This window comes from Sus scrofa, chromosome 6, assembly GCF_054392235.1.
Source record: "Sus scrofa isolate SSC_HxYL_T2T_F1_AM1 chromosome 6, Sscrofa_HxYL_maternal_Yorkshire_Landrace_v2.0, whole genome shotgun sequence".
NCBI lineage: Eukaryota > Metazoa > Chordata > Mammalia > Artiodactyla > Suidae > Sus > Sus scrofa.
In genome coordinates, this window is record NC_139388.1 from 53,642,653 (window position 1) to 53,670,034 (window position 27,382).

General features: G+C 57.0%; 1 protein-coding gene across 4 annotated transcripts in view; it reads right to left on the reverse strand.

Annotated features, from left to right (window-relative positions):
• The window catches only part of MEGF8 (multiple EGF like domains 8), a 41,170-nt gene that overhangs the window by 9,718 nt on the left and 4,070 nt on the right, over positions 1-27,382 (reverse strand). The window contains exons 2-34 of one of the 4 annotated variants that reach the window (XM_005655874.4): positions 25,258-25,421; positions 24,821-25,027; positions 23,838-24,018; positions 23,668-23,756; positions 22,674-23,089; positions 21,684-21,829; positions 21,429-21,551; positions 19,169-19,323; positions 18,717-18,836; positions 18,211-18,355; positions 17,965-18,128; positions 15,177-15,377; positions 14,594-14,794; positions 13,930-14,166; positions 13,025-13,143; positions 12,804-12,935; positions 12,602-12,715; positions 11,886-12,134; positions 11,183-11,382; positions 10,651-10,861; positions 10,289-10,538; positions 9,641-9,773; positions 7,695-7,942; positions 7,502-7,612; positions 7,219-7,337; positions 6,658-6,865; positions 6,045-6,225; positions 5,370-5,533; positions 4,271-4,415; positions 3,218-3,449; positions 1,971-2,094; positions 1,620-1,833; positions 1,248-1,462 (exon numbers count right to left, since the gene is read on the reverse strand). In XM_005655874.4, coding sequence (XP_005655931.1) covers positions 1,248-1,462; positions 1,620-1,833; positions 1,971-2,094; positions 3,218-3,449; positions 4,271-4,415; positions 5,370-5,533; positions 6,045-6,225; positions 6,658-6,865; positions 7,219-7,337; positions 7,502-7,612; positions 7,695-7,942; positions 9,641-9,773; positions 10,289-10,538; positions 10,651-10,861; positions 11,183-11,382; positions 11,886-12,134; positions 12,602-12,715; positions 12,804-12,935; positions 13,025-13,143; positions 13,930-14,166; positions 14,594-14,794; positions 15,177-15,377; positions 17,965-18,128; positions 18,211-18,355; positions 18,717-18,836; positions 19,169-19,323; positions 21,429-21,551; positions 21,684-21,829; positions 22,674-23,089; positions 23,668-23,756; positions 23,838-24,018; positions 24,821-25,027; positions 25,258-25,421 — 5,918 coding nt within the window. Of the gene's footprint in view, positions 1-1,247; positions 1,463-1,619; positions 1,834-1,970; positions 2,095-3,217; positions 3,450-4,270; positions 4,416-5,369; positions 5,534-6,044; positions 6,226-6,657; positions 6,866-7,218; positions 7,338-7,501; positions 7,613-7,694; positions 7,943-9,640; positions 9,774-10,209; positions 10,539-10,650; positions 10,862-11,182; positions 11,383-11,885; positions 12,135-12,601; positions 12,716-12,803; positions 12,936-13,024; positions 13,144-13,929; positions 14,167-14,593; positions 14,795-15,176; positions 15,378-17,964; positions 18,129-18,210; positions 18,356-18,716; positions 18,837-19,168; positions 19,324-21,428; positions 21,552-21,683; positions 21,830-22,673; positions 23,090-23,667; positions 23,757-23,837; positions 24,019-24,820; positions 25,028-25,257; positions 25,422-27,382 lie in introns of those variants that run through there. The other 3 variants (XM_084960887.1, XM_084960888.1, XM_084960889.1) reach the window with 3 other exon arrangements.

The following is a 27,382-nucleotide window of genomic DNA, read 5'->3' on the forward strand; positions in this document are numbered from 1 at the left end:
AGCTGGCGTCCAGAGAACCGGAAAGTGGGCTGTGGTGATGGAGGATACCCCAGATAAGGTCTGCTGACTGCACTCACATTTGACCAAAGGCGCGTGTAGGCTCGTGGGTTGTGAGACAGTGAAGGGTCACACCTCGGTCAGGTCTTGCACAATGAGGATGCATAAGCATGTACATCAGGGGGAATCAGACTCACAACCCTAGCCCAGTGACACTGCTTTGGGATGTGACAGCAGCAAGTGAAGCTTTCTTATCTCCTGCTGCAGTGGGTGGGGGTTGAATGCCTGGGTCTGTCACTGGGATGGCTGAATCACGCCAGGCAGAGGTAGGGGCAGCCAATGGCAGACTGTGTCTCCCCAGACCACGCCCACCTTCAAGAATCAGCTCTCCAGCCCACAGCCATAGATGACGGGTGCATCTGAACTGCCATGTCAGAACCAGGGCTCCTTCCCTTCCCTGGCCACATGGACCAAGGCCGGACATCTAACTCATGAGCTGAGCTGCAGTCTTCCCTGAGAAGGTGAATTAACCAAAGAGCACAGTGATAGCCGTGGTCTCTGGAATTAGAAAGTCACATACAGAGTTCCCACTGTAGCTCAGCAGTAACGAACCGGACTAGTATCCGTGAGGATGCAGGTTCAATCCCTGGCAGCTCTGATTCAACCCCTAGCCTGGGAACTTCCATATGCCACAGATGGGGCCCTAAAAAGCAAAAAAGCAAAAAAATAAAGTCACATCCACTGAGGGTCAAGGGTGCCACTGGAGGCCATGTGTTGCTGACCAGGCCGAGAGACACCAGAGAATGGCGACACGCAAAACAGCTGAGATCAGAGATGATGTGCCCTGAGAAGGACAGAGCAGCAGCACTTCCCATCCTCAGGTTCCATCAGAGACCCCCAACTCCTTATAATCAAACCAGCTCAGTGGTTTTTTGTTTCTTACAACCCAAACTTTCAAAAGCAGAGAAAGAAGGAGGTGGAGGAGGGAAGAGAAAGGTTTGGGAGGGAGAGGAGAGACGGTACTGAGTCCCAGGAAGGCCGGGGCCAGGAGGGTGGAAGGAGAGCTGGACAGACACAGGGGCTGAGTCGGGAAGGCGGCACCGGGACGGGACAGGGAGACTCACAAGGCAAGGAGGGAAGAAAGGAGTCGTCAAAAAGAGATAAGAGAAAGTAGGAGAAAGAAAGCACGGAAATGAAGGACGAGGCAGGACAGAGGAGGAGAGCCATGGGACACCGGGCCGGGGCAGTACCTGTTGGAGGCTGCTGCTCCAGACACAGTGCTGCCAGCCCCCGTCTGCACCCTTGGAGTCCAGGCAGGAGGTGCAGTTGGGCAGGAGGTGACAGGGGGTGGGACAGGGCAGCGGGGGTGATGACTCCACCGGCATTGGGGACACGTTCAGCAGAGAGTGGCTGAAGCACGTCCAGTCATAGGTGGGCTGCACTGAGAGGATGCGGCGGGTCTCTCCTGGGGTTGGCACAGGGATTAGAGCCCAGTCTGGGCCCTGGGCCCCTCCCCTCCTTCTCCCTCACACCAGGCCCCTGAGCCCCTCACGTCCCTAGAGCAGGAATCTAAGCTCCCAAACTCTCCTCTCGGGGCCCGGGGCCCAAGCTCCGGCACTCACCAGTCCTCTTGAACTGCCGTGTCCACATGCACTTGCCCTCCCGTGTGCACTGCTCGCAGTCAGCTGCCCCACACACGGCCTCTGAGCAGTTCCCAGCCCAGAAGACCTCACGCTGGTTGATGCGACAGTCATTCTCTGAGGTGCAAGACCCATTGCGCCCGATGCAGGCACCCTCGGGGCAGTTGGTACACCACTTGCAGCGGGGGGCAGGTGCCTGGTGGCGGGATATGGGCTCAGCGGGGTCGGCAGGGCCGCCGGCACCCCTCCGGGCTCAGCCATCACCACCCAAACCTAGCTGAGGAGCTTGGTGGCACCTGAGACCCAGCCTCCAGCCCCCACCCCACCCCTCACCTCTCCATCTCCAGGCTGCAGGGTCCGGGGATGGCGGGCCAGGCACTCACTGCAGGTCCGAAGGCGTCGGCATTCCTCAGGGGAGTGGGGCATCGGGGAGCAGGGGGAACCACCACAGCCCAGCCTGGGGAGGCGTGAGGCCTCGCTCATCACACTCAGCCAGGCCCCACCCTTCCTCCTCACCCTGGCCTCTTTCTGGTGCCTCCCGGACACTGTGCTGTGGGTCCCATGGGCACAAACTGGCCTCAGCACAGGCTTCCCAAAGCTGCTTCTCCGCCCACTTACTTGGTGATGGTCACACTTCCACCTGTCACCCAGACCAGCGACACTGGACAACACCCCATCTCCCACCTCTCCAGCCACCCAGGCCTCCGCCTCTGGAATTTTTCTCTGACCATCCCCTCCCGCCCACCCCTAGAGCTCCCCCACCCAGCTTGGGCCTCCTCTTCCCTTCCCACATCCTCCCTCACAAGCCTTCCCCCCCGCCCTTGCCTGCTCAGACCTTCTGCGGCTCCCCAGCCCCCACAGCGGAGGCCCATAATCCTTTACTCAAAGTCCTCAAAGGCACATGTTTCAGAACTTTCCAGGTTTTAGAAAAGGAGTGGGTGTACCCACTGTTACAGAATACCCCTAGCAGAGTCCAAGGGAGCACCCTAAAAATCAAACACTTTAATATTGTGCAGTAAACACAGTGACACACTTAACAGGACAAAATTAAGCCGGCTGGTAACCGTGCAGGAAAACTGTGCAGCCAGATTCGTTTGTGCTAAACCTAGGACAGCACCTGCGGCCTCCCAAGATGTCTGGGTTCCCAAACTGCAGAGGAGGAGTGTCTGGAGCTAGACCGGGCCCGGCACTGCGGCCAGGCACTGGGATGCCTTCCCGAGCTGACCCGCCCACCTTTCTGTCTCATTCTCCCCCAAGTCAGGTGGTTTCTAAAACACATCGATATAGCCCCCACTTTTGAACCTTCATGGTCTAAACTCCTCTGGTCACGTAGGGCCCAGTTCGGCCTCAGCTCCCAGGAAGCATCTTGGATGATACTCCGGCCCACAAACAGGGTTCTCTACGTGGGGCGATCCCCAAGCTGGGCCCTCCTGTGATGAGCTGTGCATTTTCCCAAGTGAGCTGTATCCTGACCAGACAGTACCCCCCTGAGGCCTCCCCCACCAGCCTGGCCTGGAACAGAACCCACTTTGGAGGGCACCAGTACCACTCACCCACGTGCCATCAGTCATCCTAGTTACCTATGGGCCTGGTCCCCGGACAGGCAGGCGCCATGGCACCAGATACAGGCCCCAGACTGGTTACAAGCTTCAGGTGAGGGCAGCAGGCGGCAGGAGTCAGGGGGCAGGGTCAGGGCCAGCAGGCGTCCCAGGGCCACTCCCCCAAAGCCTCCTGAGATATAGAGACGACCTCCCACCGCTGCCACAGCGTGGGCCACAGACTCCTCCATCGGGGGTCCCACAGAAGCCGGGCCTGGGGAAAGACAGTCCTTTCAGAGAGAGAGCGAGAGAGCAGAAGAGGTCCACACAAAGTTGTCAGCCAGGGAGAGATGCTGGGCAGGAAGACAGTCTCAGGAGAAAGACAGACAAGGAAAGAGAGACGGACGAGAGTTTCAGGCCAAACAGGACAAGAGAATCAGACACAGGTAGCAAGATAAAAGAAAGGCGCAAAAACAGAAAAAAGGAACAGAAAGGGTGGAATAAGAACAGAGACAAGGAGTTCCCGTGCGGCTTGTCATCACTGCAGTGCCTCAGGTGGCTGCTGTGGAACAGGTTCAATCCCTGGCCCAGGAACTTCTGCGTGCCATGGGTGCAGCCAAAAAAATAAATAAATAAAGATTAAGAGCAAAAGAGAATTAGAGACAGAGGGTCAGAGACAGAAACAAAAAGAAAAGGAGACAAGCCCAGAAACACACGCAGTTATTTACAATGTATGTCAAATGAAGCAAAAAGGCAAGATACAGCCCCTTTCCAGCCTATGAACTGGAAGGAAGCGCCCCACACACAGCAGTCCTCGTCTCTAGCGAATGGGATGATGGGGAATTGCTTTTTTCTGTTGTACAAATCACATTCAATGACTATCCTTACTTCATAACCAGAATGAAAAAACAAAAATTTTCGAAGAAAAAGAAAGGAAGGCGAGCGTCTCCATGGGGGTCTATACCACACGGAGGGGACAGGAGCTTTGCCGACGGGTATGAAGGGGCCCAAATAACTCCTAAGGGTGAGGGTCACGGGATGAGGCCAGCCTCCTCCCGGCTGTCCCGGGCCTCCCCAGGGAGAGCGGGGACTTACGGATGAGGTCGGGCAGGAGCCAGGTGTTGCAGTTGACCTGATAGAGCAGAACGTCACTGCTGAACTCGTCAGGGTCCGAGCGGCCCCCAAGGACCACCATGGTGTCCCCCAGCAAGGCTGAGGCGTGGAAAAGTCGGGGGCGGGGCTGTCGGGGAGACACATGGCAGGACCACCCGTCAGAGGAGCTCTTGGGTTTTTGGTTTGTTTTGTTTTTGTTTTTTAGGGCCACGCCCGCAGCATATGGAAGTTCCCAGGCCGGGGGTCAAATTAGAGCTTCAGCTGCCGACCCACAGCAAGCCACAGCAACGCAGGATCGAGTCGCGTCTGTGACCTACACCACAGCTCAAGGCAACGCTGGACCCTTAACACGCTGAGCGAGGCCAGGGATCGGACCCACGCCCTCATGGATACTAGTCGGGTTCATAATCCACTGAGCCACGACAGTCGGTCATCCGCTCTCCACACTCCCTCTCAGCCCACCCACGCCCCCAATCTCCCGACACGCCAGCTCCCACCAGCCCACCCCTTTCTAACCTTCCTCAAATCTCACCTCCTTCCCCCAGGAAACCTCTGTCGTTCCTCAGAGCAGCATCTAGAGCCATCTCCTTTCCCTGATCTCCCAGAACCCCCAGACCCTATGCTGCTCCCAGAACCTCAGCATGGACTACTTGAGATGAACCCCACATTTCCAGGGTGACCTCCCCCAGCTGGGCTCAGGGCATCCTGCTGGGGCTCTTACTTCTGCCTCCCTCGCAGTCCAGCCCCAAGAAGGGCTTGGAAATATGCTTGTGGAAGGAAAATGCAATTGTCTCTAACCCGCACACCTGGGGCTTCGTGTTCTCCCACACACTGTCTCCTCTGGCCTTGAAGGCACAAAGCGCAGGAGCCTCAGTGCCCTGTTTCACAGATGGGGAGGCCAGGCAGGAGAGGAACCTGTCAGGACCACACCCAGAGTGTGGCAGAGCTGTGACCTCCTGCTCTAGGATTCTTACCTCCAAGTCAGAGATAAAGAAAGGGAGACTCGGGGTACCAGAAGGACTGGAAAGGAGGGCCCCTCCCAGGGCCCCCTACACTATCTGTCTGGAGCTCTTTTCCTGACCTTTGCTCCCTGAGAAGGGGCCAGCAGGCTCCAGGTGCGGTCAGGACAGTGCAGGGAGTAGAGCTCAGGGGAAGGGGCTGCCAGCTCCACGTGGAAGCGGAAACCCCCAAACACGTAGAGGGAGTCTGTGGCCTCGTGATACACAGCGGAATGACCATAGAGACCTGGGGGTGGGAAAGCGAGTGAGCACAGGCGCTGGGGGAAGGGCTAGAGTCCCCCAGCTTCCTGGGCTCCCCGTCTCACGACCACACCACCACCCTACCCAGAGACCTTTCTCAACACCCCCCCCTTCAGTCCTAAAGGAGGACCAGCAGAGACTCTGGGAAAGAGAAGGGAGGGAGACAGGGTGACCAGAATGACCATGGGGACAACGATCAAAGAATATAGAAGGAGCAAGAAAGGAAAACCTGGGTGGCAGCGATTAGGACCCGGGAGAGGGAAACAGTGACCCACAGCTCCTGGGCAGGAGGTGGGCGGCTTATCATGGAGTCTGAGAGGGGTAAAGAGGGAAACTGAACTTCCTGAAAGACAGTATCCTGAGCGTAGAGGCGGGAGATGGGGGAGACAGAGGCAGTGAGGTATGGGGGTGGGGGCGGTGGCCACAGAATGCAGGAGGGGACAGAGAGGATGCCAAGAGTCAAAAGTGCTATATGCCCTCCCAGTCCCCAGGCCCACCTGTGGGGGGTGTCCCGCTCTGGGCTCCAGACACCCAGGTGCCCGTGGCCAGCTGGTATTCAAGCAGCTGCTGATTGAAGCCATTTTCAGGAGAGTAACCACCCACCAGGAGCAGCGACAGGCCTCGGCGGGGGGTAAGAGTATGACCAGCAACTGCCGGCAGCTCCACGGTCTGAGGGGCCTGGGGGATGGAGGGCAGAGGTTGCCACGGTCGGGGGGGGGAGGTCAGGGGTCATCTTGTGGGTAGAAGCGAGGCTCAGAGCTCCCTATACTCCCCTCGAACCACTAAGAAGGTGGTGAGCCTCCCGGGGTTGGCAAGACCCCAGGCTTTCCACCAGCCATGGGCCTGACATCTCTTCATGTAGGAGCAGCATAGGGTTCCTTTGAGAAGCACCAGCTGTTTTGCTCTCACTGGGGCCAGGTCCCCACCTGGCCAACCAGAGCATCACGTCCCCTTGGCCAGGGACAGGCTCAGGAACTGAACGTGACCCAGGATGGCCAAGGAAATTCAATTCTGAGACTTGCGCTGGAGCCCGGGGCCAGGCAGGCCAGAGCTGCTGTGGTCCTTCGCTAGAGGCTGGTTGTGGGGACTGGGGGAGAGGGAGACGCTCACCTTCTCCTGCCGCCACTGCAGAGTGGTGAGGTTGAGGACCCAGAAATCCCGGGCCACGCCCCCAGCCGTGAGCCCCCCCAACAAGTACATGGCACCACGACCAGCAGGCACGTAGGCAGCTGCATGGAAGGAACGGGGTGAGGGGCCTGGGCCCCCATCCTCAGCTCCTGCCAACATCTGGGTCCACCGCCGCTCACTCACTGAGTACCTGGGGCCAAGATGCAAAAAACAGCCTTACTTTACAGTCAACTCAGCCCCCCCGGGTCATCCTCTTACTGGTATCCCAGCACCCCCTGGGTCACCCCTCACTAGGCAGGTATCCCAACACCCCTAAGGTGACCTTTTATGACAATCCTTACCATCCCCTGGGGTAGCACCACCCAAATAAGGATCCCAGTCCCTGAGTTAAGCCTCCTGTGACAAGTGTCTCAGCATTCCTTGGGGTGTTCTTCACCTGCAGAGGTTTATCTGTGCCCCCCCCAACAAGGGGACATCTCAGCATCCCCTGTTGAGGTGACCTTCTCTCATTAAAGTACCCCACCTCCCCAGGGCAGACCTTACCTGTACAGGTTTCCCAGCAGCCCCTGCGGCAGACCCAGGCCCCCAAACATCCACAAGGTGGCATCAGGTCCCTCCACCATAGTGTGCCCCAGGCGGTGCAGGAAGCGGCTTGCAGTGTCCTGGGGGTGGGGTGTGGGCATGAGGGCTCAAGTAAGCAAAGTCATTACAAAGTGTCAGGCTAGGTGCAGGGTCTAGGGGATATAATCACGGGACTGGAGTGGGGGGAATATTCTACTAGGTGGACTGTATGGCATCTCCCCAGAGAGTGGCACCCACAACTCACAGCTGAGAGGCGGCTGTCCATGAGGGTCTCCCAGACCAGCTGCCCACCGTCCAGCTTCGTGGCACAGTCAGGGCCCCCGAAGCCCTCAGCACAGATGCACACACCCAGGCTCTGGGGGGACAGCAGAGAGAGGCTCGGGAAGAGCCCTGACTACCGCCCCTGTGCCACCCGGCTTGCCCTCTCCCACCCGTACCTGGTTACAAGTCCCTGCCCCATTGTGGGCATTACAGTTCTCGGGACACAGAGCCATGCGGCAGTGTGGGCCAGCCCAGCCCTGGGGACACTGACAGAGTCCAGCACCTGTGACCCCATCCTGGGGCACACACTCCTGGGGGACAGGACAGCTTCCAGGGCCCCCGGACCCACAGCGGGCAGAGCCCACGGAGGCGTTGAAGCCCCAGGACGAAGAGCCGTTGGCCTCCCAGTGCAGCACCAGCAGCCCTGTCAGGAGAGAGTCCAGAGACTTGTCACAAGGCCACGTTTCAGGGCACTGCTTCACCCCCCGGGTGGAGAAGACCCAGTACAACTGGGCAGGGAAGCGAGGCACCCCTGTAGTCACTGCCATGATTAACCGCTCTCCTGCACGCTGCACACCGCACACCCTCTCTCTCATCCAAGCCATCGGGTTCTGCCAGTTTTCAAGCCTGAATCGCTCACATTCACCACTGCTCGCCACCTCCTCAGCCATCTGGCCTGGACACCAGCACCAGTCTCGCCACTGTCTTCCCGTCCCCACACTCTGCCTTTCACAACAGCCCAAGCGATCCTTTAAGAACATGGGGGGGCGGGGGGAGTTCCTGCCTAGTGGCTAAGGGCTTGGTGCTGTCACTGCTGTGGCTCAGGTTCCATCTCCGGCCTGGGAACTTCCACATGCCACAGGTGGGGCCAAAACAAAACCAAAAAACCAAAAAACGTGAATCACTGGCAAGCCTCGAGCCCTCCACCGCTCTCATACAAAACCAAGTCTCCTTAGAAAGTCTATTAGTGGTGGTGGAGGCAGGGGTGGGGGTGAGGGGCAAAAACTACCTCGATGATATGCTGAAAATGCCTCGATAAAGTGATATTTAAAAAGAGAGGGGTGGCCTGCAGGCCCTCTGACCTCATCACCTCCCACTCTCCCTGTGCTCTGCACTCCAGCACCACCCACCGCTTCCCATTCTGAGCCTGGGCATCTGCTCGTCCTCCACCTGGAGTAGCTGCCCTTGACCATACCGCCTCCTGCAGGTCTCAAATGAAATTTCACCTCTGCATGAGGGTGTCAACCAGCCCGCACAGGTCGGCCTCCCCACTCCTTTCGGTTTCCTCTTATCTCTTACCAAAGGGGTCACTATTCTTACTATGATTTGTTTGCTGTTTGTCACTGCCACCCTGCTTAAGTCCAGGAAGGCCGTGCCCATGTCCCCTGTGCCTTGCTACAGGCCCAGCATCCAGCTCAGACCCAGCTTACTACAGATCTTCAGTAGACATCTGCCAAGTGAAATAAAGTCTCACCGGGCGGGGTCTGGGCTTGTGTGCCATCGCCAACAGGCCACTGACAGCTCTGCCCTCTCTTAGCCTTGGAGCCACTCTGATTCACAATACAAAGAGAAGTATTTCCAAACTCGGGCCTTTAACTGCCACGGGTAACAAATTACTTCCAGCACATGTCCATCACACTAAGCCGGGGTCTCAATTTCTCAGCACGGCTGACATCATGGGCCTGGCAGTTCTTGGCTGTGGGGGCTGCCCTGTGCACTGCAGAATGCAGAACAGCATCTCTGGCTCTACCCATGAGATGCCAATTAGGACAATCAGAATGTCTCTAGACACAGACAAAAGCCCCAAGGGGCAAAGTCACTCCTGGTGGAGAACCACTGGGCTGAGGAGACAGATGCTCAGAAACCTTCACACTAGCTACGTTCTGTGTATCCCCAAGACAGGTCCAACTTGGACTTTCTCTCCAGAGATACAACACAGCCAGTATAACCCTCTCTATTTGCCTCTCAGCTGAAGAAACTGAGGCCCAGAGGTGACAAGGGATTGCATCACCCAGCAAGCCAATTGGCAGATTTGGGCTGGATCTTAAGCCTACCTCAGGCAGCAAGGTACAGGGACAAAGCACAGCCGAGGATAGAGGTCCCACTTCCCCCAGGCCCATACCAGACAGGGCCTGCACCGTGAGGGGCCTGTCCCGCCGCTGGCCGCAGAAGGCAGCAATGAGGCTACGGTCCGACTGGATGACACCAGTGTCCAGGAAGCGTGGGAATCCATCAAAGGCCAGGACGTAGCTCAGCTGGAGAGGTGTAGAGCCGAGGATGAGGGGACAAGGTAGCTGAGAAAAAGGGATGCTTGGGGTCTTGGAGGAGGTAGAGCTCAAGAGGAGAGGGCAATCTGAGATGGGGAAATGGGCTGCTTAAACTTCCTGGGCAGACTGTCAAACTGTGGCATGGAGGCCACCATTCCCATGTCTGTGTTCACAACAGACACGGCTAATCAATCAGGCGCTCTTGCATGGAGACTTTTTCTCAATACACAGATCCTGGCAGCCACTCCCAATCGATCAGAGTTGGCACACAGGTACAAGTATTTACCACAGCTGACCTGGGGACTGAGAAACTGGAGTCCAGGAAACAGGGAGGAGTCTGGACAATGGGAGGGTCTGTGAGCTTAGGAACAAAGGGGGAGGCCTGAGGACAGAGTTGGGGGTTGATGGATGAAGAAACAAGGACCTGGGGGCCAGGGTCTATCTGAAGATGCAGACTGGCTCGGGGAGGCATAGACCTGTATTCTAGCGCCCTTGGTGCTCACCGTGCAGGGGGTGCTGCTGTCAGGGGAGAAGGTGAGGGTAAGTGGGGGACAGAGGGTCCCAGGGGCACAGGGCTGTAGCACCTCGGTGGCCGAGACAACCCACACACAATAGGACAGGCCCGGCCCGGCTCTCGCTGCCCCACCACCTGCAGGCAGTAGGCCCCCAACCCGGCGTGAGCCCAGTGCCACAGAGGACACGTTGGTAAGGAGGGCGCGACCCCCACATTCCCGGAAGCAGGAGCCACCAGCCCTGGGGAGACGGAGGAGAGCCAGCGTCAGACCAGTCCCGCCCCATCCTCCCCCATGTCCTTAATCCCACCCCCACCCCCACCCCCGCTCCACCCGGTGGGCCCCTGACTCACCGGGGGTCCCCGTAGTAGCCAGGGGAGCAGAGCTGGCAATGGGCGCCCTCAGTGTGGTCCTGGCAGAAGCAGAGCCCGCTGAGGTTGTCACAGTGGCCTCGGCGTGGGTCCCCATGCCCGTTGCACTGGCAGGGCCGGCAGCCACCTGAGCCTGTGGCGTTACCGAAGCTGCCAGGCCGGCACCGTTCGCAGTGCTCCCCCCACGTCCAGTCTGTAGAGGGCCCAGCAGGCAGGACGCAGAGTTAGGGGCAAGGATGGGAAGGAGCCCGACCCTCCCTAACCCCAGCTGGCTGCTTCAAAGGAGGGAACTGGGGCCCAGACTGGGGAGGATCTGCAAATTCGAAGATGTGGAGCAGAGGGGCAAAGAGATGGGTGGTACTGAAATCTGTGTGGGGTCAGGGATAGACACTGGGGTGGAGGGACCCAGAGCTGGGTGAGGGGACACACAACCCCATGTGACAAAGGAAAACTGGAGCCCCAAGGAGGCTCTCTTGAAGCCCATCCCAGGGAATTTAGGGTGAGGGCTGCTCACCCTGGCACTCATCGCAGAAGCCAGGCCCCCGCTTGCGGCAGTGGCTGTGGAAGTTGCAGCCACAGTCCCGGGAGCAGCGGGGGGCCGGGGGTCCTGGGGCGGGCGTGGGCAGGGGCAGGTCTGACGTCCAGCCCAGGTCACACACGCAAGTGAAGTCCGGGGGGCCACTGCACACACCATGGCCACAGTCCTCCAGGCACCTGAGGGGGTATGGCAGGCGTGGGGGAAGGGCTGGGCAGGCCTGGAGCCCCCAAAGCATTCATCCCTCACCCCACTTTACCCCATTATCTCCATGGCAACATCATCATGCGCTACTGCCTGTTCTATAGTCCTGGACTCTGTGGGTGGCCCTGTCTCCAAGGTAACGCCATCACATGTAGTAACTCCCATCTCCATAGCAACCACATATCACCACTGGTGATCTGTTCTCTGTGAAAACTCTTTTCAATTTGGTCCTCCTCCATCTCCCTGGCAACGCTGAAGACTATGGCCTGAAGTGCATGGGTGACCCGTTTCCACGGTAATTAGTGTTACAGTGAGGACCCTATCACTCTAATGAGGGCTGTTCTACAAGGGAAAACCCCAAGGTTCACTGGGGATGCTGGCTTCATGGGAGGCAGCCCAGTACCAGGACCACTTCCTTCTAACATCTCCACATGCAGCCCTGGGGTGACATCTCTACGGAAACCCATGCCCCACTCACGTGCGGTTGCAGTATGTGATGCCATCACCCTGGTAGCCCCTCTGACAGTGACACTCATAGCTGAGGGGTGTATTCAGGCACGTCGCTCGCAGGTGGCACCGCGCCAGGCCCAGGCGACACTCATCCACGTCTGGACAGCGAGCATATGCCCAGCGGGCAGGGAGGGCCACAGACAGCCCCAGGCCCTCCCCAACCCACAGGGAGCAGTTACCCCCACCCAGAGGCCCTGAGAAGTCCCCCTGGAGGCAACTGGGGGGAAGGAGGTTGAAGAAGGTGGTTGGAGTTGGGGGGATGGTAAAGAAAGAAAGAGACAGACAGAAAAACAGGGACAAGGAGAGAGGAGACCAATGAGAAAAAGAGAAAGAAATACGAATGTGGAGAGAGACAGAAGGAGAAATGAAAGAGGCAGAGAAAAATCCAGAGTCAGACAAAAAAAAGATTTTAAAAGACAGACAGGAGAAAGAGAAGGATTCAGTGAAAGAGAGAAGAGAAACAGAGAGAGAAAGACAAGAAAGAAAAAAGGAAAGATGACAGAAACCAAGTAACAGACACAGGGACAGTCGGAGGGACAAAGACAGAGGAAGAACAGGGGGAGAAAAACAGAGATGATGGAAGAAAAAGGCAAAGGGGCAGAGAAACAAAGAGGCTGTTAAAATTAGGGCAGGCTAAGAGCCACCCACCCGGCCCTGCACACCAGGCCCCCTGTCCTGCCTTACCGTCCCAGCGTGGGGTTGTCCTCATTGCCACACCAGCCACACTCATGGCTCTGCAGACACTCATGGCAGGTCAGGAAGCGGTCACAGCTCCGGCACCGAGGCTCCGAGTGCACGCTGCAGAGTGATGGGAGTGGGGCTGTCAGAGCCTCCCCTACCCAGGCCTCCGCCCTCCCTTCCCTGAGCCCTGCCACCCGGACTGCACCTGTCATCCCAGCCTCGGCAGCCCCCGTGCGGGTACCGGGCCAGGTAGGCGGCAAACATGAAGCAGGTGTGCGTGGACTGGCACCAAGCACACTGGCTTGAGTTGGCCAGACAGTCATCGCAGGTCAGGCGCCTGGGGAGGGGGAACGGGGACAGGGTCACACCATGGCCCAGTTCCCCCACACCCTGACACACCCTCTCCCAAGGCCCAGTAGGGCTCACTGGCTGCAGAGTGGGGGACACTCTTCTGGGCTCTTCAGGGCACCCCGGCCCCGGCCCCGCCGGCTGCATGCTGCATCCCCTTTGCGGCTGGTGCTCTGATGCCACTCGCAGAAGGGATCCTAGGAAGGTGGAGGAGTGAGGGCCCAGCTTAGCCTTCTCCCTGGAGCTCCCAGTGCTGGTCTCCCAGCACCGGTTCAACAAGCAGCTGCCTGTGCCCCCTAGTACTCATGGAAACCCCTCCTCAGCCCATTCCAAGCCCGCCTCCTGCCTCAATTGCCTGCCTCTCCAGACTCCCCACTTCGGCCACCGGCATTCACTGCCAGTCACCTCACTGACTGGTCTGGGAGCTGGCTCGAGCCGCAACCAGAGCTACTGAAAGGTGCTTCTGGGACTTCGGTTGAACTGGGGAGAGTGAGTGAGGTGGGGACAGAAAGGTGCTCACCCTCCCCTGGGACTCAAGTGGATAGATAGGGGGATAAAAGTCTCGAGCCCTTGTGGTTCCCTTGCCACTCCCCAGGAATGACCCTCCAGCGAAAGCGAGAACATGGAATGGAAGGAGGTGAATTCCAGGTCTGAACCTCTGGAGCTGGCAGGCCTAAAGACCTACCCGAGCACTCTGATGTCTAAGCGGATAAATGCCCCTCTGGTGAAGAGGTGCTGAGTTGGGGTCTCTGACTCCTGCAACATGCGGAGTCGTGACCGCCAGGAGCCCGCACTCCCGCCCCTCTCCAATGCTCCCCGCCTGGATCTCGCCTGCAGACAAGGACAAGGGCCCCAGCTGTCCACCTCCCAGAAGGCCTCTCGTGTGCCCAGTGTGGGCAGCTCTCGGGGGCCCTCCGCCCTGCTCGGTCGCCTGCTTTGTCTGACTCTGTGCCAAGACCTCCCCTCTGTGGCCTGGTAGGCACCTGGGTGCAGGCATGGCAGTCGCGATGCTCCTCACAGAGTGGGCAGAGGGCAGGCACCAGCACCAGCAGGGACCCGCCGGCCCCGTCGTCCCCGCAGTGGGCCCCGCTCTGGCGCAGATGGCAGGTGGAGCTGGTCAGGCACCAGCCACAGCCCTGGTCCGCCAAGCAGCCCAGGCAGGAGGAGTAGGAGGCGCAGGCCGAGGAGCGGTAGGGCTCCAGGAAGAAGAAGGAGATCTCCTGGCGGAGGGGGGGGTCATATGCGGGTCAGGGGTCCACGCTCCAAGGTAAGGTCGGGGACAGGGATGAGAGTTTGGAGCTAAAGGCTCAAGAGAGGTTAAGAACTCAGGCACAAAGAAAGTCAGGATTTAGGACATGAGCAGATAAATGAGGATCAGGGCTTGAGAGACTCTAGAGATCAGAGGTCAAAGTAAGGAGGGCAGAAGTCAGGGGTCATAAAGGTCAGGGCAGGAGTCAAAGACATGGGCAGGGATCAGAATATGAGATCAGGTCAGACTCTGCGGGTCAAGGTGAGACCCAGAGTTCAAGAGTCAATAAGAGACATCAGGGTCAAGGGAGTCAGTTTGTGACCTTGGCTTCAGAAAGTCCAGGGCATCTGAGGCCAGGGCCTGGGGGGTGGGGTCAGGGACAGGGCCCAGGTACTCACGCTGCCGCCGGGCACACCCGTCCGGTCCCACAGCAGGGTGAGCTCGCTGTGCCCAGGGCCTGCTGAACCGTTGAGCTGGCCCCGGATCTCCACCGCATACTTGTGGCCCCGGCCAGGCAGTGGGAAAAGGCGAGCAGACCCTGGGCGCTGCAGCCGCCTCGTCTCCTTCTCCTGCTGAGCCACCCAGCGTCCTACCTCCTCCTGGGGTAGGGGTGAGGGGCAGATAGAAGCTCAGAACTTTCCACCCCCACTCTGACCTCTGAAACCCCAAGAGCCCCCAACCCACCTGGTACCCATCCTCTCCTGGGTAAGGAGAGCCTCAGAGGTCCTTAGACCCTAAGAACCTAAAGTACCCCCACACCTCCCAGCAATCCACATCCTCCTCAGGGGGGGTAATTCAGACCCTTCCCCCTTCTCCAAACCCCACCCCCCCAGTTATGTTTACACCTGAAAACCCCAAGGCTCTCCCTCCACAAAGGATATATTCCAGGCCTCTGGTTTCTCCCCAGTCCTCCTCTGCACAGTCCATCCAAGCTCCCATATTTACCACGGACAGCCCCCTGAATGTCCCAGGCACCCTTACCATGTTTTCTGTGTCAGGGCCACGGGCCATCCGGGCCAGTACATGTAGGCGCTGGGCCCGGGCCCACACGGCCACGTCCTCAGCCCCTGGCCCCCCAGGCCCTCCTGGCAGCAATGGGTGGATGAAGCCACGGTAGACCAGAGACACGTCAGTCTCCGCGCTAGGCGTCAGGGTGATGGTTGTACTGCGGACAATCAAGACCTGTGCCAGCCAAGGAGAGAGGCGTGCATGAAGACCTCTCCACGTGGCCTGTGGTCCCCACACCTCTCCAGCCACATCAGAGCCAGAAAAGACCAGGCAACCCAATGTCCTTTCCTATTTTACTGCATAGGAGCCTGAGGCTGGGAGCAGGGGGAGACAGCCCGCCCACAGTCAATCTGTGAAAAGAGCTGGACTCCAACTCAGAGAGAGGACAACAGGGTCCCAGCCTCTGCACATCTGTCTCATCAACCTCCAGGACCCTATACCTTCAACCTCCTCTTCCTCAACATCCCATCTTTCCAGGTAGGCCCTTGAAAGTCTAGATCCCATACCAAGGGGGACTGGAGAACTTCCAGGTTAGTGAACACATCCATGTGCCAAGAGGGTGTCACACCCATCTCCATGGGGACAGAAGTTCCTGCACTCATGTCCCTTCTGGACCTCACTCTATGTATCATGTCCTCTGTTATATAAGAAACCAGTATATAAGTTAAAAGAAAAAAAAAAAAAAAAAAAAAAAAAAAAGGTCCATATCCAACATTTGAAGTGACAGACATACGACATGACTTACTGCTAGTAAGTGTTTTTATAACTGCCAAAGCGGGGAGCAACCCAAGTGTTCATCAATAACCTACAGCCCGGAGTTCCCATCATGGCGCAGTGGTTAACGAATCCGACTAGGAACCATGAGGTTGCAGGTTTGATCCCTGCCCTTGCTCAGTGGGTTAAGAATCCGGCGTTGCCGTGAGCTGTGATGTAGGTGGCAGACGTGGCTCAGATCCCGTGTTGCTGTGGCCCTGGCGTAGGCCAGTGGCTACAGCTCCGATTCGACCCCTAGCCTGGGAACCTCCATATGCCGCAGGAGTAGCCCTAGAAAAGGCAAAAAGACAAAAAAAGATAAAATAAAATAACCTATAGCCCTACAGCACCAGCACGTAAATGAAATATTATGAAGCTGTAAGACAAAACAAAATTAAAAAACAAAACAAAACAAAAAAAACACAGAGTTCCCATCATGGCTCAGGGGAGGCGAATCTGACTAGCACCCATGAGGCCACAGGTTTGAGCCCTGGCCTTGCTCAGTGGGTTAAGGATCCGGTGTTGCCATGAGCTGTGGTGGAGGTCGCAGACACAACTCAGATCTGACGTGGCTATGGCTGTGGTGTAGGCCAGTGGCTACAGCTCAGATTCGACCCCTGGCCTGGGAATCTCCATATGCCACGGTGTCAGCCCTTAAAAGCAAAAACAAACAAACAAACACAGAGGTCTTTCCAAAGTTCTGCTCCAGGAAGCTTGCCAGGATACATTAAGGAAAAAGCCAAGTGGCAGGATAGTGTAGACAGCATATTACATGAAAGAAAAACAATTAAAGGTCACATTTACTTGTAGGTGAATAGGTAAACTCTGGGATATAAAAGAAATCCAGATAGATCTTCTGGGGAAACTTGGGGTGGACTCAAGTTGGGCGGATGCTGAGGCCAGCTTCCCACCCTGAGGGGTGGGGACTGGGGAAGCTGGAAGAGACTTTTCACTCAACAACTTTTTACATTGTTGTGATTTTTGAACCACGTGCCTATAATACCTATTTTAAAAATCAGTAAGGGGGGAAAAAAAATCAGTAAGGGGAGTTCCCACTGTGGTGCAGTGGAAATGAATCTGACCAGTATTCATGGGGACGTGGGTTCAATCCCTAGCCTCACTCAGTGAGTAACGGATCCGGCATTGTCGCGAGCTGTGGTGTAGGCCAGCAGCTGCAGTTCTGATTTGACCCTAGCCTGGGAACTTCCATATGCCACAGGTGCGGCCCTAAACAGCCAAAGTAAATAAATAAATAAAAATGAGTAAGGAAGCACTGTGAAAAACAGTTGGTGATTCCTCAGTAAGTTAAACACAGGATTACCCTATGACTCTGTTCCTCTATCCCCAAAATAATTGAAAACAGGGTTTCACTTCGATAGATGGCAAGTATCAAATCATCACGCTGCACGCTAAAAACTAATATATGGTTGTTTGTCAATGAGACCTCAAGTGAAACAAAAAGAAAAAAATGGCCAAAAGGGGCAAACAACGCAATGTCATCATCTGATGAATGGATGTGGCTTGGCCACACACTGGAACGTCATTCAGCCATACAAAGGAGTGAAGTTCTGACACATGCCACGTGGATGAGCCTTCGAAACATCATGCTAAGTGAAAGAAGCCACGCATAGAAGGCCACATCTTACATGATTCCACTTACATGGGCTATCCAGAGTTAACTAATCCAGCAAAGTCAGTGGCTGCCAGGGGCCAAGGGAGTGGGGAATGGAGAGGGTTTCCTTTTGGGGTAATAAAACACGTTCTGGAAGTAGACAGTGGTGACGGCTGCACAATGTTGTCAATGTGCTAAATGTCACTAGTGGCAAATTGTATGTTATACATGTTCTACCACAGTTAAAAAAAAAACCTTTGTTAAGTCAATAAGGAAAATCAGACCCTTGAACGTAGACTCATGGGGTAAACACAAGAGCGAAAAGATCCATCGGAAAAATGAACACTCTAGGACCCTTGAATCCTCCACACTGGGCCCCATTCCCTGGCTCCCCACCTTGTCGGGCTGGGAGGCATTGGGTGGCTGTTGGAAGGTGAGCAGGTGCAGGCCAGGCAGGAAGCTCTGGGTGACACAGGCCTCCAGGGAGGTAACGAAGACAGGTGCGGGCCCCCACCAGCCCACGGTGCCTGAGATCTGCTCGCCTCGGCAGCGGGCCTGCTCTGTGAGGACAGGAGGGTGGGAAGACGGGTGTTGGTGTGGGGTGCCGTGCTGCCCCCTCCCACACTGCCACGGGACACTCACCAGGTCGAGGGAGGCAGCTCTCATTGTGTACGCACCAGCCCAGGGCGCCGGGCCCCCGGGGAGGAGCTGCTGTGCTGCTGAATGCCAAGCAGGCCTGGCAGTCACCCAGGAGGCGGCCCAGGCCCAGACAGCTGGCAGCAGGACACTACAGAGGAGGGAAAGACAGGAGTCGCCATCTCCCGGAGCTTAAAGGACCTGAGGAGAGCTGTGGACTCAGGAGTCCTGGGCAGAAAGGCCAGGACACTAGCAAAGGGCACTGAAAGCCAGGTTGGGCTAAGAAAGAGCAAGAGGACAGGGTGGGGTGTCCACGGCCAGGGTTATAAGTTCACAAAGACAGAGGAGAGGGTCAAAGGGTCAAGGGTGAGCAGTCAGAAATCAGGAATGCCCATCTCAGGTGGAAAACAGGTCTCCCACATGCAGGAACATCCTTCTCTACTTGGTTTAAACAAAAGGAGACACTGAGGACCAGGTCTCTGTGCTGGGGGACAGAGTACTAGGACACTCACAGCCCCAGAGGGAGTCCCAGGAGGCAGTGCAGCTTGGCAGGCCCCCTGACACCAGCTGCATTCAGGGTCTCGAGAGCAGACACTGTGGTCGGTGTACATCGAGCAATAGTCCAAGTGGTACTGTAGACAGATGGCGGGGGCAGAGGGGCTCAGACCTGGGGCCTGCTCCCACGTCCTCACGCACTTTGATTATCCCTGGGAACCCCACGACTCAGCACCTTGAAGACTTCCAAGGTGACCACTTCTCCCCCAACCCCGGAGACCACTGCCCCTCTGCCCTCAGCCCAGCGAGCAGCATTCCTTCTCCCTAGAATTGGGGGGCTGATCTCCCTCCTCCATGGCCCTAGGGACTGCCACTCCTTCCCACAGAGACCCCTCAATCTCCACCCTCAACCCTGGGAATCATGCTACCTCCTCCCCAGCCACCCTCTCCCGGTCCCCCCGGTGCTCACATCTGGAGCAGGCGCCTGGAACACAAAAGGAGGCACCTTGTAGGCCATCAAGTCCCCACGGGGCCGGCCACTGTACCCCCCTGCCACCAACAGGACACTGCCACCAAGCACAGCTGCCACATGTGAGTACCGACCACTGGGAGGCGCTGCTCGGCCTAGGAGAACACAGACCCCCCCAGCAAGGATGTGAGACCCTCCCAGTCTCCCTTCCCACCTTCAGGCTCCCCACCCAGAGGACCACCCCCAACTCTTGCGACACCTCAGTCCAGCTTCCTAGTTCCTGCTTCAGGCCTGGTTGCCCTGGGAGCCCCTCCCGGCCAGCCGGGCCCTGCTCTGGCCTCTCACATCTCAGAGCTCCCTCACCACTGCCCATATCATCTTTAAGACAGAGCAGGAAACCTGGGTTCAAATCCTGGGTCTATCACTTCCTTGGGGTCAAATCATGGATCAACTGCTGACTAGCTGTTGGGCCTTGGGCAAGAGACTTGATGTCTCGGAGTCTTGGTTTCCTTGTCTATAAACAGAACCATCACCTTGCCCTTGGGGACTGTGAGGCTGGCTGCCTGGCTCTCACCTGCTGTCGTCTGACACCAGCCTCCCTTCTGGGGACAGCCTCTGGAAAACCGCCCCTCCCACTCACAGTGCACAAGATCCGAGTCGAGCTGGCCTGCCTCTGACAGCAGTGGGGCTTTAGCCTATCAGAGTCAGTGACCCGTTCAGGGTGGGGCCCCAATTCCCTGGATTCACTCTTCCCTTCGGGTGTTCTGAAGGAGGAGGATAGAAGCCCAGAGCTGCTGATGACCATCTACAAAAGGCAAGCCTGCTAGAGACTGAAGGAAGCCTCGCTGAGCGCTGGAGAGAGACACTGCGGATGCCATCACGTGAGCACCTAGATCCAGGCCAACCTGCAGCCAGTTTTCACTCAAGTGAATCCAGAAACTCTTCTTTTTGCTTAAACTGGTTGGGTGGGGTTTCTGTCGCTTACAACCAAGAGTCCTGACTCATGGGTAAGCGGTCAGCAATTGATGCCTCCCTCACCCTCTTACTGACCTGTATGCTCTGTAATCGCATGCGACTTGGCCCAAGGGATCAAGATCTACAAAGAAGGAAGAGACCTCCAGAAACCTCACATGCTGGTTGCCCAGGGAAGGGGCCTAAAATGCCAGGCCCAGGTTTTATGGCCAACAGGGTCCTTGGGGACCCTTCCTCCTGCCCATCTCTGAAACGTTAATGTCCCTTCTTTTTTTTTTTGTCTTTTTTTTTTTTTTTTGGTCTTTTTGCCTTTTCTAGGGCCGCTCCCAGGGCATATGGAGGTTCCCAGGCTAGGGGTCAAATCAGAGCTGTTGCTGTCAGCCTATGCCAGAGCCAAAGCAACATGGGATCCGAGCCGCGTCTGTGACCTACAGCACAGCTCACAGCAACGCCAGATCCTTAACCCACTGAGCGAGGCAAGGGATCAAACCCGCAACCTCATGGTTCCTTGTCGGATTCGTTAACCACTGAGCCACGATGGGAACTCCTAATGTCCCTTCTTTTATACTTGTCCACTGTCCTCACTCTTCTGTTTGGCAAGGTAGGGAAAACAGATGGGCCTCTGGGAAGTCCACAGCCCCTGAAAGGATATGCCCAGTCTGTGCATACAAGTGCCTCTCTGAGGAGAAGGCCTGCGGCTGTCTTCCCGGTCACCAAGCCATCTCTGATCTAATGAGTCTGACGGGTTTCGCCATACCTCCTGCCAGGCGAGCCCCCCGGCCCTGCATTATTAGAAGGACAATGTGTTGAGCCCTTCACTGGACCATCTTCAGTCTTCACTTCCTTTTACTCAATTTGTCCTCCCAAGAGCCCAGTGGTTGAAGTGTTCCTACACCTTACAGAGGGGGAAGCTGAGGCACAGAGAAATGAAATGATAGGTTTTGTACACATGGTTGTTTGGGAACGGCCATCCTGGTTGGTTCTGCCACTTGCCCACTGTGTGACCTTGAAAAAGTTGCTTCTTTGTAGGCAGTTCCCTGGGGTGGCTGAAAATTGGCAAAACCTGGATTGGAATCTAGATCTGATGCTGCTGAAAATGTCTCCCATCTCCATGGAAACAATGCCCTGGTCCTGTCTCCAGAGGAGGCATGCCTCCTGAGGCCAGCTCTAATGGGATATTGGGCTCAGCCCAACAAGGACCAGGGTGCCTCTTGCCCCAAACCCAGACTCACTGTGGGGGCCAGTGTGACCTTCAGGAGTCCCTCATGGAAACAGAGGGGCCACTCACCCTCAGGGGTTCCTGGAGGGGCAAGCTCAGCCCCCGACACCCACTGATGGCAGCCAAGATGGTAGAAGAAGATGCCATCTTCATAGCACTTTTCCTCCTGGTAATGGGTGTGCACGTTGCCCCCTGGGAAACGGGAACAGAGGCACAGCTCACAAACCTGGGGGAGGTGAGGACACCCATGCAGGAAGCCTCAGCTCAGGGCTGGTTTGGGCCCCAGCAGGCAGACAGGTCGGTGGGGCTGGGGAGCCTCCTCACCATAGACCACCATGTAGTTGCCCAGGACACTGGCCGTGTGGAAGGCTCGCTCCCGTGGGCCCTGAAGCCCATCTCGGCCCTTCAGGGTCGTCCACACGCGCCGATCCACGTGGAAGAGCTCAGTGGAGTTCACGCGCACAGAAAACCTGTCAGGGAGGGACGGAGGAGAGGCTCGGGGCAGGAAAGGCCTCTCTCCCTCCTCTGGGCACTTAAGAGTTGTGTGACCACTCAGAGTGGAGACCAGATTTAGGGAATTTACATCCCCTTAGCACTGGAAGCTCCCCATGGGCAGGACCTAGGTTTGACTCATCTCTGGATTCCTTGCATAATCTAGCCAAGGATAGACATAAGGGGTTTTTTCCTTTTTCTCTTTTGGCTGCACCCACAGCATGTGGAAGTTTCCAGGCCAGGGATCAAACCTGAGCCACAGCTGCAGCCTGTGCCACAGCTGTGGCAACACTGGATTCTCAACTCACTGTGCCACAAGGAAACTTCCAGGCAGGGTTTGGTTGGATGGATGGATGAGTGTGTGTGTAAGCAACTGACCAAGAGACTGAATGAAAGATCAGAGAATGAGCAGTATAAAGAGTGAATGAAGGGGAGTTCCCGTCGTGGCACAGTGGTTAACGAATCTGACAAGGAACCATGAGGTTGCGGGTTCGATCCCTGGCCTTGCTCAGTGGGTTAAGGATCTGGCGTTGCCGTGAGCTGTGGTGTAGGTTGCAGATGAGGCTCAGATCCCACGTTGCTGTGGTTCTGACGTAGGCCAGCGGCTACAGCTCTGATTCAACCCCTAGCCTAGGAACTTCCACATGCCGTGAGAGCGGCCCAAGAAATGGCAAAAAGACAAAAAAAAAAAAAAAAAAAAAGAGTGAATGAAGGAAGGAAGGAGGGACTGAATGCCTGCAGGAGTCTGTCAGTGGGCAAAGACTGCTAAAGACCCAGGACCCGGGGTGTTGTAAGGCAGGGGCTGTGGGGCAGGTCACTCACCGGGCAGTGGAGGGCCGGTGTCCTCCATGAACCAGCAGGGCGCGAGAGGGGGCATGGAACACCATGGAATGGCCAGTGGCGGCAGGGGGCCGCCCACCCGCTGGAATCACCTGCTCCCAATAGCCCCTGCTGGTGCTGTTGAGGCGGAAACGGAAGAGGCCGGAGGAGAAGAGGTCGTGCTGCGTGCGGCCACCAGACACATAGAGCCAGATGTTGTCCACTAGGGCTGCCGCGTGACCTGCCAGGCCTGGGGGCCCTGAGGAACTGGAGGCAGGTGGTGCCAGGAGCTCCCAGTGGCCGCCACCCAGTGGGCTAAAGGCCCAAACGTCGTTGGTGAGGGAGCCATCAGCCAACTCACCGCCCATCAGCACCAGGGAGCCAGCCCAGGCCACAGCCACATGGGAGTGACGGGCAGCCTGTGAAGAAGAGACCAGGAAACAGAGATAGAGAGGGAAACAGATGGTGACACACAGAACGAAAAAGACGGAGAGAGCCAGACATAGAGAGATGCAGAGATAGGGAAAAATGGAAGGACAGAGATACAGACAGATAGGGAGAAGGTGAGATACAGATAAAGACAGACAGAGATGCGCAAAGAAAGAACAGACAGACTCAAAGAGAGAAAAAGACAGAGAGACAGACACATGCGAATAAAACAGATGTGTGATAGACAGGAATCAGGAGAGATGATAGAGAAAAGGAGAGAGAGATGGGGTATGACAGGGAAGGAGGGGACCCAGAGACCGAGAGAGAGCAAAAGACCAAGAGTCAGATATAAAAATGGAAAGATGGACCACGAGGGTCAGGAGACACGCAGAAAGGTACAATGCAGAAAGGGAGATAAATGAAGAAAGAAGAAAGTCAGAGATAGAAAAGCAGAAGCCAGAGGAGCAGACATTCTGCAGCAAGCTGCAGGGGCTGGGGGCACGTGGGGTGATAGGGTCGCTCTGAGGTGCCCTGACTGGCTGTGACAGAGCGGACAGGTGCCTCATACCGGAGCAGGAGTCAGGTCCCAGCGCTCCCAAGTGTTGGCAGAGAAGTTGTACAGGACAAGGTCACCCAGGGCGCGGTTGAGGTCCTGGCCTGTGGAGGGGTGGACAGTCTCAGGGCCTGGCCACAGGCTGCCAGGCCTCCAGATCCCAGACTCATATCCTGTCTGCTCACCTCCAAATACAGCCAGCAGCCCCGGCGGGGACAGGAAGGCACCAGCTGCCCCAATACGGGCAGAGAAGGCGGGGTCCCCAGCACTCACGTTGTGCCACCAGCCAGCCCCCTGGTTCTCCCACAGGTGCAGGTCACAGGCACGTCCCAGGAAGCCAGGCTCACAGCGGCATGGTCCCAGGGGCTGGGGGGAAGGGGACACAAAGGCAGGGACAGAGAAAAAGAAAGAGACAGACGAGAGGAGCGACAGAGCCAGAGTGACAGAGATGTGGCAGAAGGGAGAAGGAGAGAGAGAACAGGAAAGGAGAGGATGGAAAAATGAATGCAGGTGAAGAGAGAGACCAACAGAGGAAGAATGGGACACAGAGACACAACCAGAGGGAGGCAGAGGAGTGAAGAAAGAAGATGGATCAACAGAAAAAGGGAAAGGAAAAAGAAAAAGACCCAGGGAGAAAAAAAGAGGACAGAGAAAGACAGATTGGAGAAGACAGTGGTGAGGTCAGTGTCAGCCTGGGCTGGAAGAGCTCGGATCCAAGGAGGTCAGGCAGGGAGGGCTGAAGGCATGACCCAGTCGCAAAGCTGGAGATGCATGGCTTAGGCCCAAGGTCAGTGGTCAAAACTCCGAAGTCATGGTGGGGGGCCCAAGGCCCAACAGAATGGCTGGGTGGGAGGCTAGTCAGGCCTGGCAAGAGGAAGGCAGGCGGGTTTGCAGTTGAGGTGGGTTAAAGGTGAGGAGAGGCCTGGCCTCAGGCGGAAGAGGGGCCCCAGGTGAAGGTGCGGCAGGCCTGGAGTGACAGGTGGGAGGGTGCAATCTGGAAGGAGAAGGGAGGGCAGCGGGAGAGAGTGGGGTCCCTGGCAGGGTCAGCGTCACGGGAGACATGGCAGGGGTGGTTCCAGGCAGGGGCAGAGTCAGATCTAGGAGATGGGGTGGTAGGTGTGATCAGAGGTCAGGGCCCCAGGGGGACATAGCCGGGGGACAGGCTCACCGAAGCACAGGTGCCATGGCTGCCACAGTAGGCTTGGCACTCCTGCAGGCTGCAGTCAGGGCCCCCCCAGCCAGGCTCACAGACACACACTCCTGGGGGCTGGCACTGCCCATGGCTGCGGCAGCCCCCAGGGCACAGAGAGAAGCGGAATGAGGCATTAAAGCCCAGCAAGTTGTAGTTGGCATCACTGAAGAGGTGCAGCAGCATCTGCGGGCACAGGCGGGCAGGGCGCTGGGGCTGGACTAGGAGCGGGGTCTGCTCCTACCCCCGCCCCACCCTGGGGGTCCCCTTCACCTTCCCTTGTCTCTCACCACCTTTCCTCATCCCTATATCCTTTCGACAGATGCCAAGTCCCCCCACCTCCTGCTTCTTCTCCCCTGTCCTCCACAGTCCACTTAGATCCTTCGACCACAGCCCCACAGCCTGGCCCCACCAACCTTGCCTGAGGAAGCCTCGATGGGCAGAGGCCGGGTGCTCCCGCTCAGACTGGCAAGCAGGGGCCCGCGGGGGGAGTCTCCGTCATACACGAACAGGTAGTCATATGTGCATTCCGTGTCCAGGAAAAGGAAGTCCAGCAGGATCCGGTGCTGGGGGCTCGGGGCTGAGCAGTGAGAACAGGGGGCCAGGCTTAGATCTGGACCCTCTCCCCAGGCTTCCAGGCAGCCCACCCACAAACATCGAGCCCTGCACCTCGTGATGCTGGGGGCTCAAAGATGAGTCGGACCTGGGCCATGCCTTCAAGGGGCTCCCAGGATCACAGCCCAGGGAGGTCAGAGCTGTGACAGTAAGCGGGACAGAAGCTCAGAGAAGGAATTACAGCACCAGCCCTCAAAAGGACTCCTGAGCTCAGGCTAAATGGCTCCTACTATTCAGATGAGAAAACTGAAGTGCAGAGAGAGGAACCCCATCCCACTGGTCACACAAAACTGTTCCCATTTATTCTTTGTTGTTGTTGTTGCCTTTTGTCCTTTTTAGGGCCGCTCCTGTGGCATATGGAGGTTCCCAGGCTAGGGGTCTAATCGGAGCTGTTGCTGCCGGCCTAAGCCAGAGCCACAGCAATGCAGGATCCGAGCCGCGTCTGCCACCTACACCACAGCTCGTGGCAACACCGAATCCTTATCCTACTGAGCAAGGCCAGGGATCAAACCTGCAACTTCATGGTTCCTAGTCGGATTCATTTCGGCTGCACCACAATGAGGAACTCCCCCATTTATTCTTGAGCCTCAGACACACCCAAGCCTGAGGGTCAGGGTCCAGGCCCAAGCAGAGAGGAATACTCTCAGATGGCAAAGGGCCCCTGTGCGGGTCCTGTTCCAGGCTCAAAGGGGCTCCAAGGGGAGGGGGCCATTTCCTCCCGCTGGACTAAGTCTGGAACTTGGAGTGCCACAGCTGCTCTCTGCCCCCACCCAGGGTCTCATCTCTCTGTTTACCGCAGTAGCCAAGGGCACAGACTCTGGAGCCAGGCTGCCTGGGCTCAACTCTTGGCTCTGCCACTTATAAGCCACGAGCTGTGTGACCTTGGGCAAGTCACCTAACCTCTCTGGATCTGTTTCTTCATCCATAAAGTGGGGATATAATCACTGCGGTGGATTCAAACTTCTTGGCCACGCCTCCCATCAAGAGATGAGGGCTAATTCCCCATCCCTAGCCTCTGGGAAGTGCCTCAGAGACCAACGTGGCCACTACGAAACTGCAGAGGGAGGTACTGGGACTTCCAGGGCTAGTTCAGAGGAAGCCTGCAGCTTTAACCTGGGCCTCGTGGACTACTCCTTCTCAGAACACAGCTGTCATGCTATGAAAAGTCAAAGCCACGGGGAGGGGCCACGTGGAGGCGTCCCAGCTGTTAACCTCCCCTGAGCCTCCAGCTACCAGCCTGCACCAACTGCCAGCCCTGTGATGGAGCCTTCTTGGACACCTGGCCCAGGTGAGCGTTCAGATGACTGCAGTCCCTGCTGGCATCCAACTGCAACCACACAGGAGGCAATACTGCACAAAAAGTGCTTATGCTGGGGCCCACATTCTCACTATTCTCGCTCTCTGCCAGGTCCTGATTCCAGAAGGTTCTCTCATTGCGCATCTCCAGGGGCTCAGGGGAGTCTTCTGGGCTAGGGAAACTAGGAGACCTGGGTACGAGCTCTGCTCCCGACCCGCTGGAGGCCCTGGGCTAGCCCCTTTTCCCGTGCTCCTCTGCACACCCATCTCACCCACTACTCAAGAGCTATGTGATCTCAGACCCGTTCCATGTGTCCTTGGAGCCGCAGCTTCCTTGATATAAAATGGGGATAACGCTCCTCACCCACCAAGGCTGTGACTCTAAGACGCCAGCCCAGGCCTTGTCCTCCCCTCACCAGGACCACGGATCCACCCTTCTTCCTGGCCTCCTATCCTACCCTGACATGGGTCCCTGAGGGATCTCCCCAGCTAAACATCTTACCCTCCCTTGCTCAAAAAGAGCTCCCCACCATCTCCAGGAGAAAGTCCAGCTCCCTGACCTTGGCTCCCACCACTGCACGGCTTATAGCTTTATCAGGAACTGGGCCTTTGCATAAGCTTCTCTGTCTA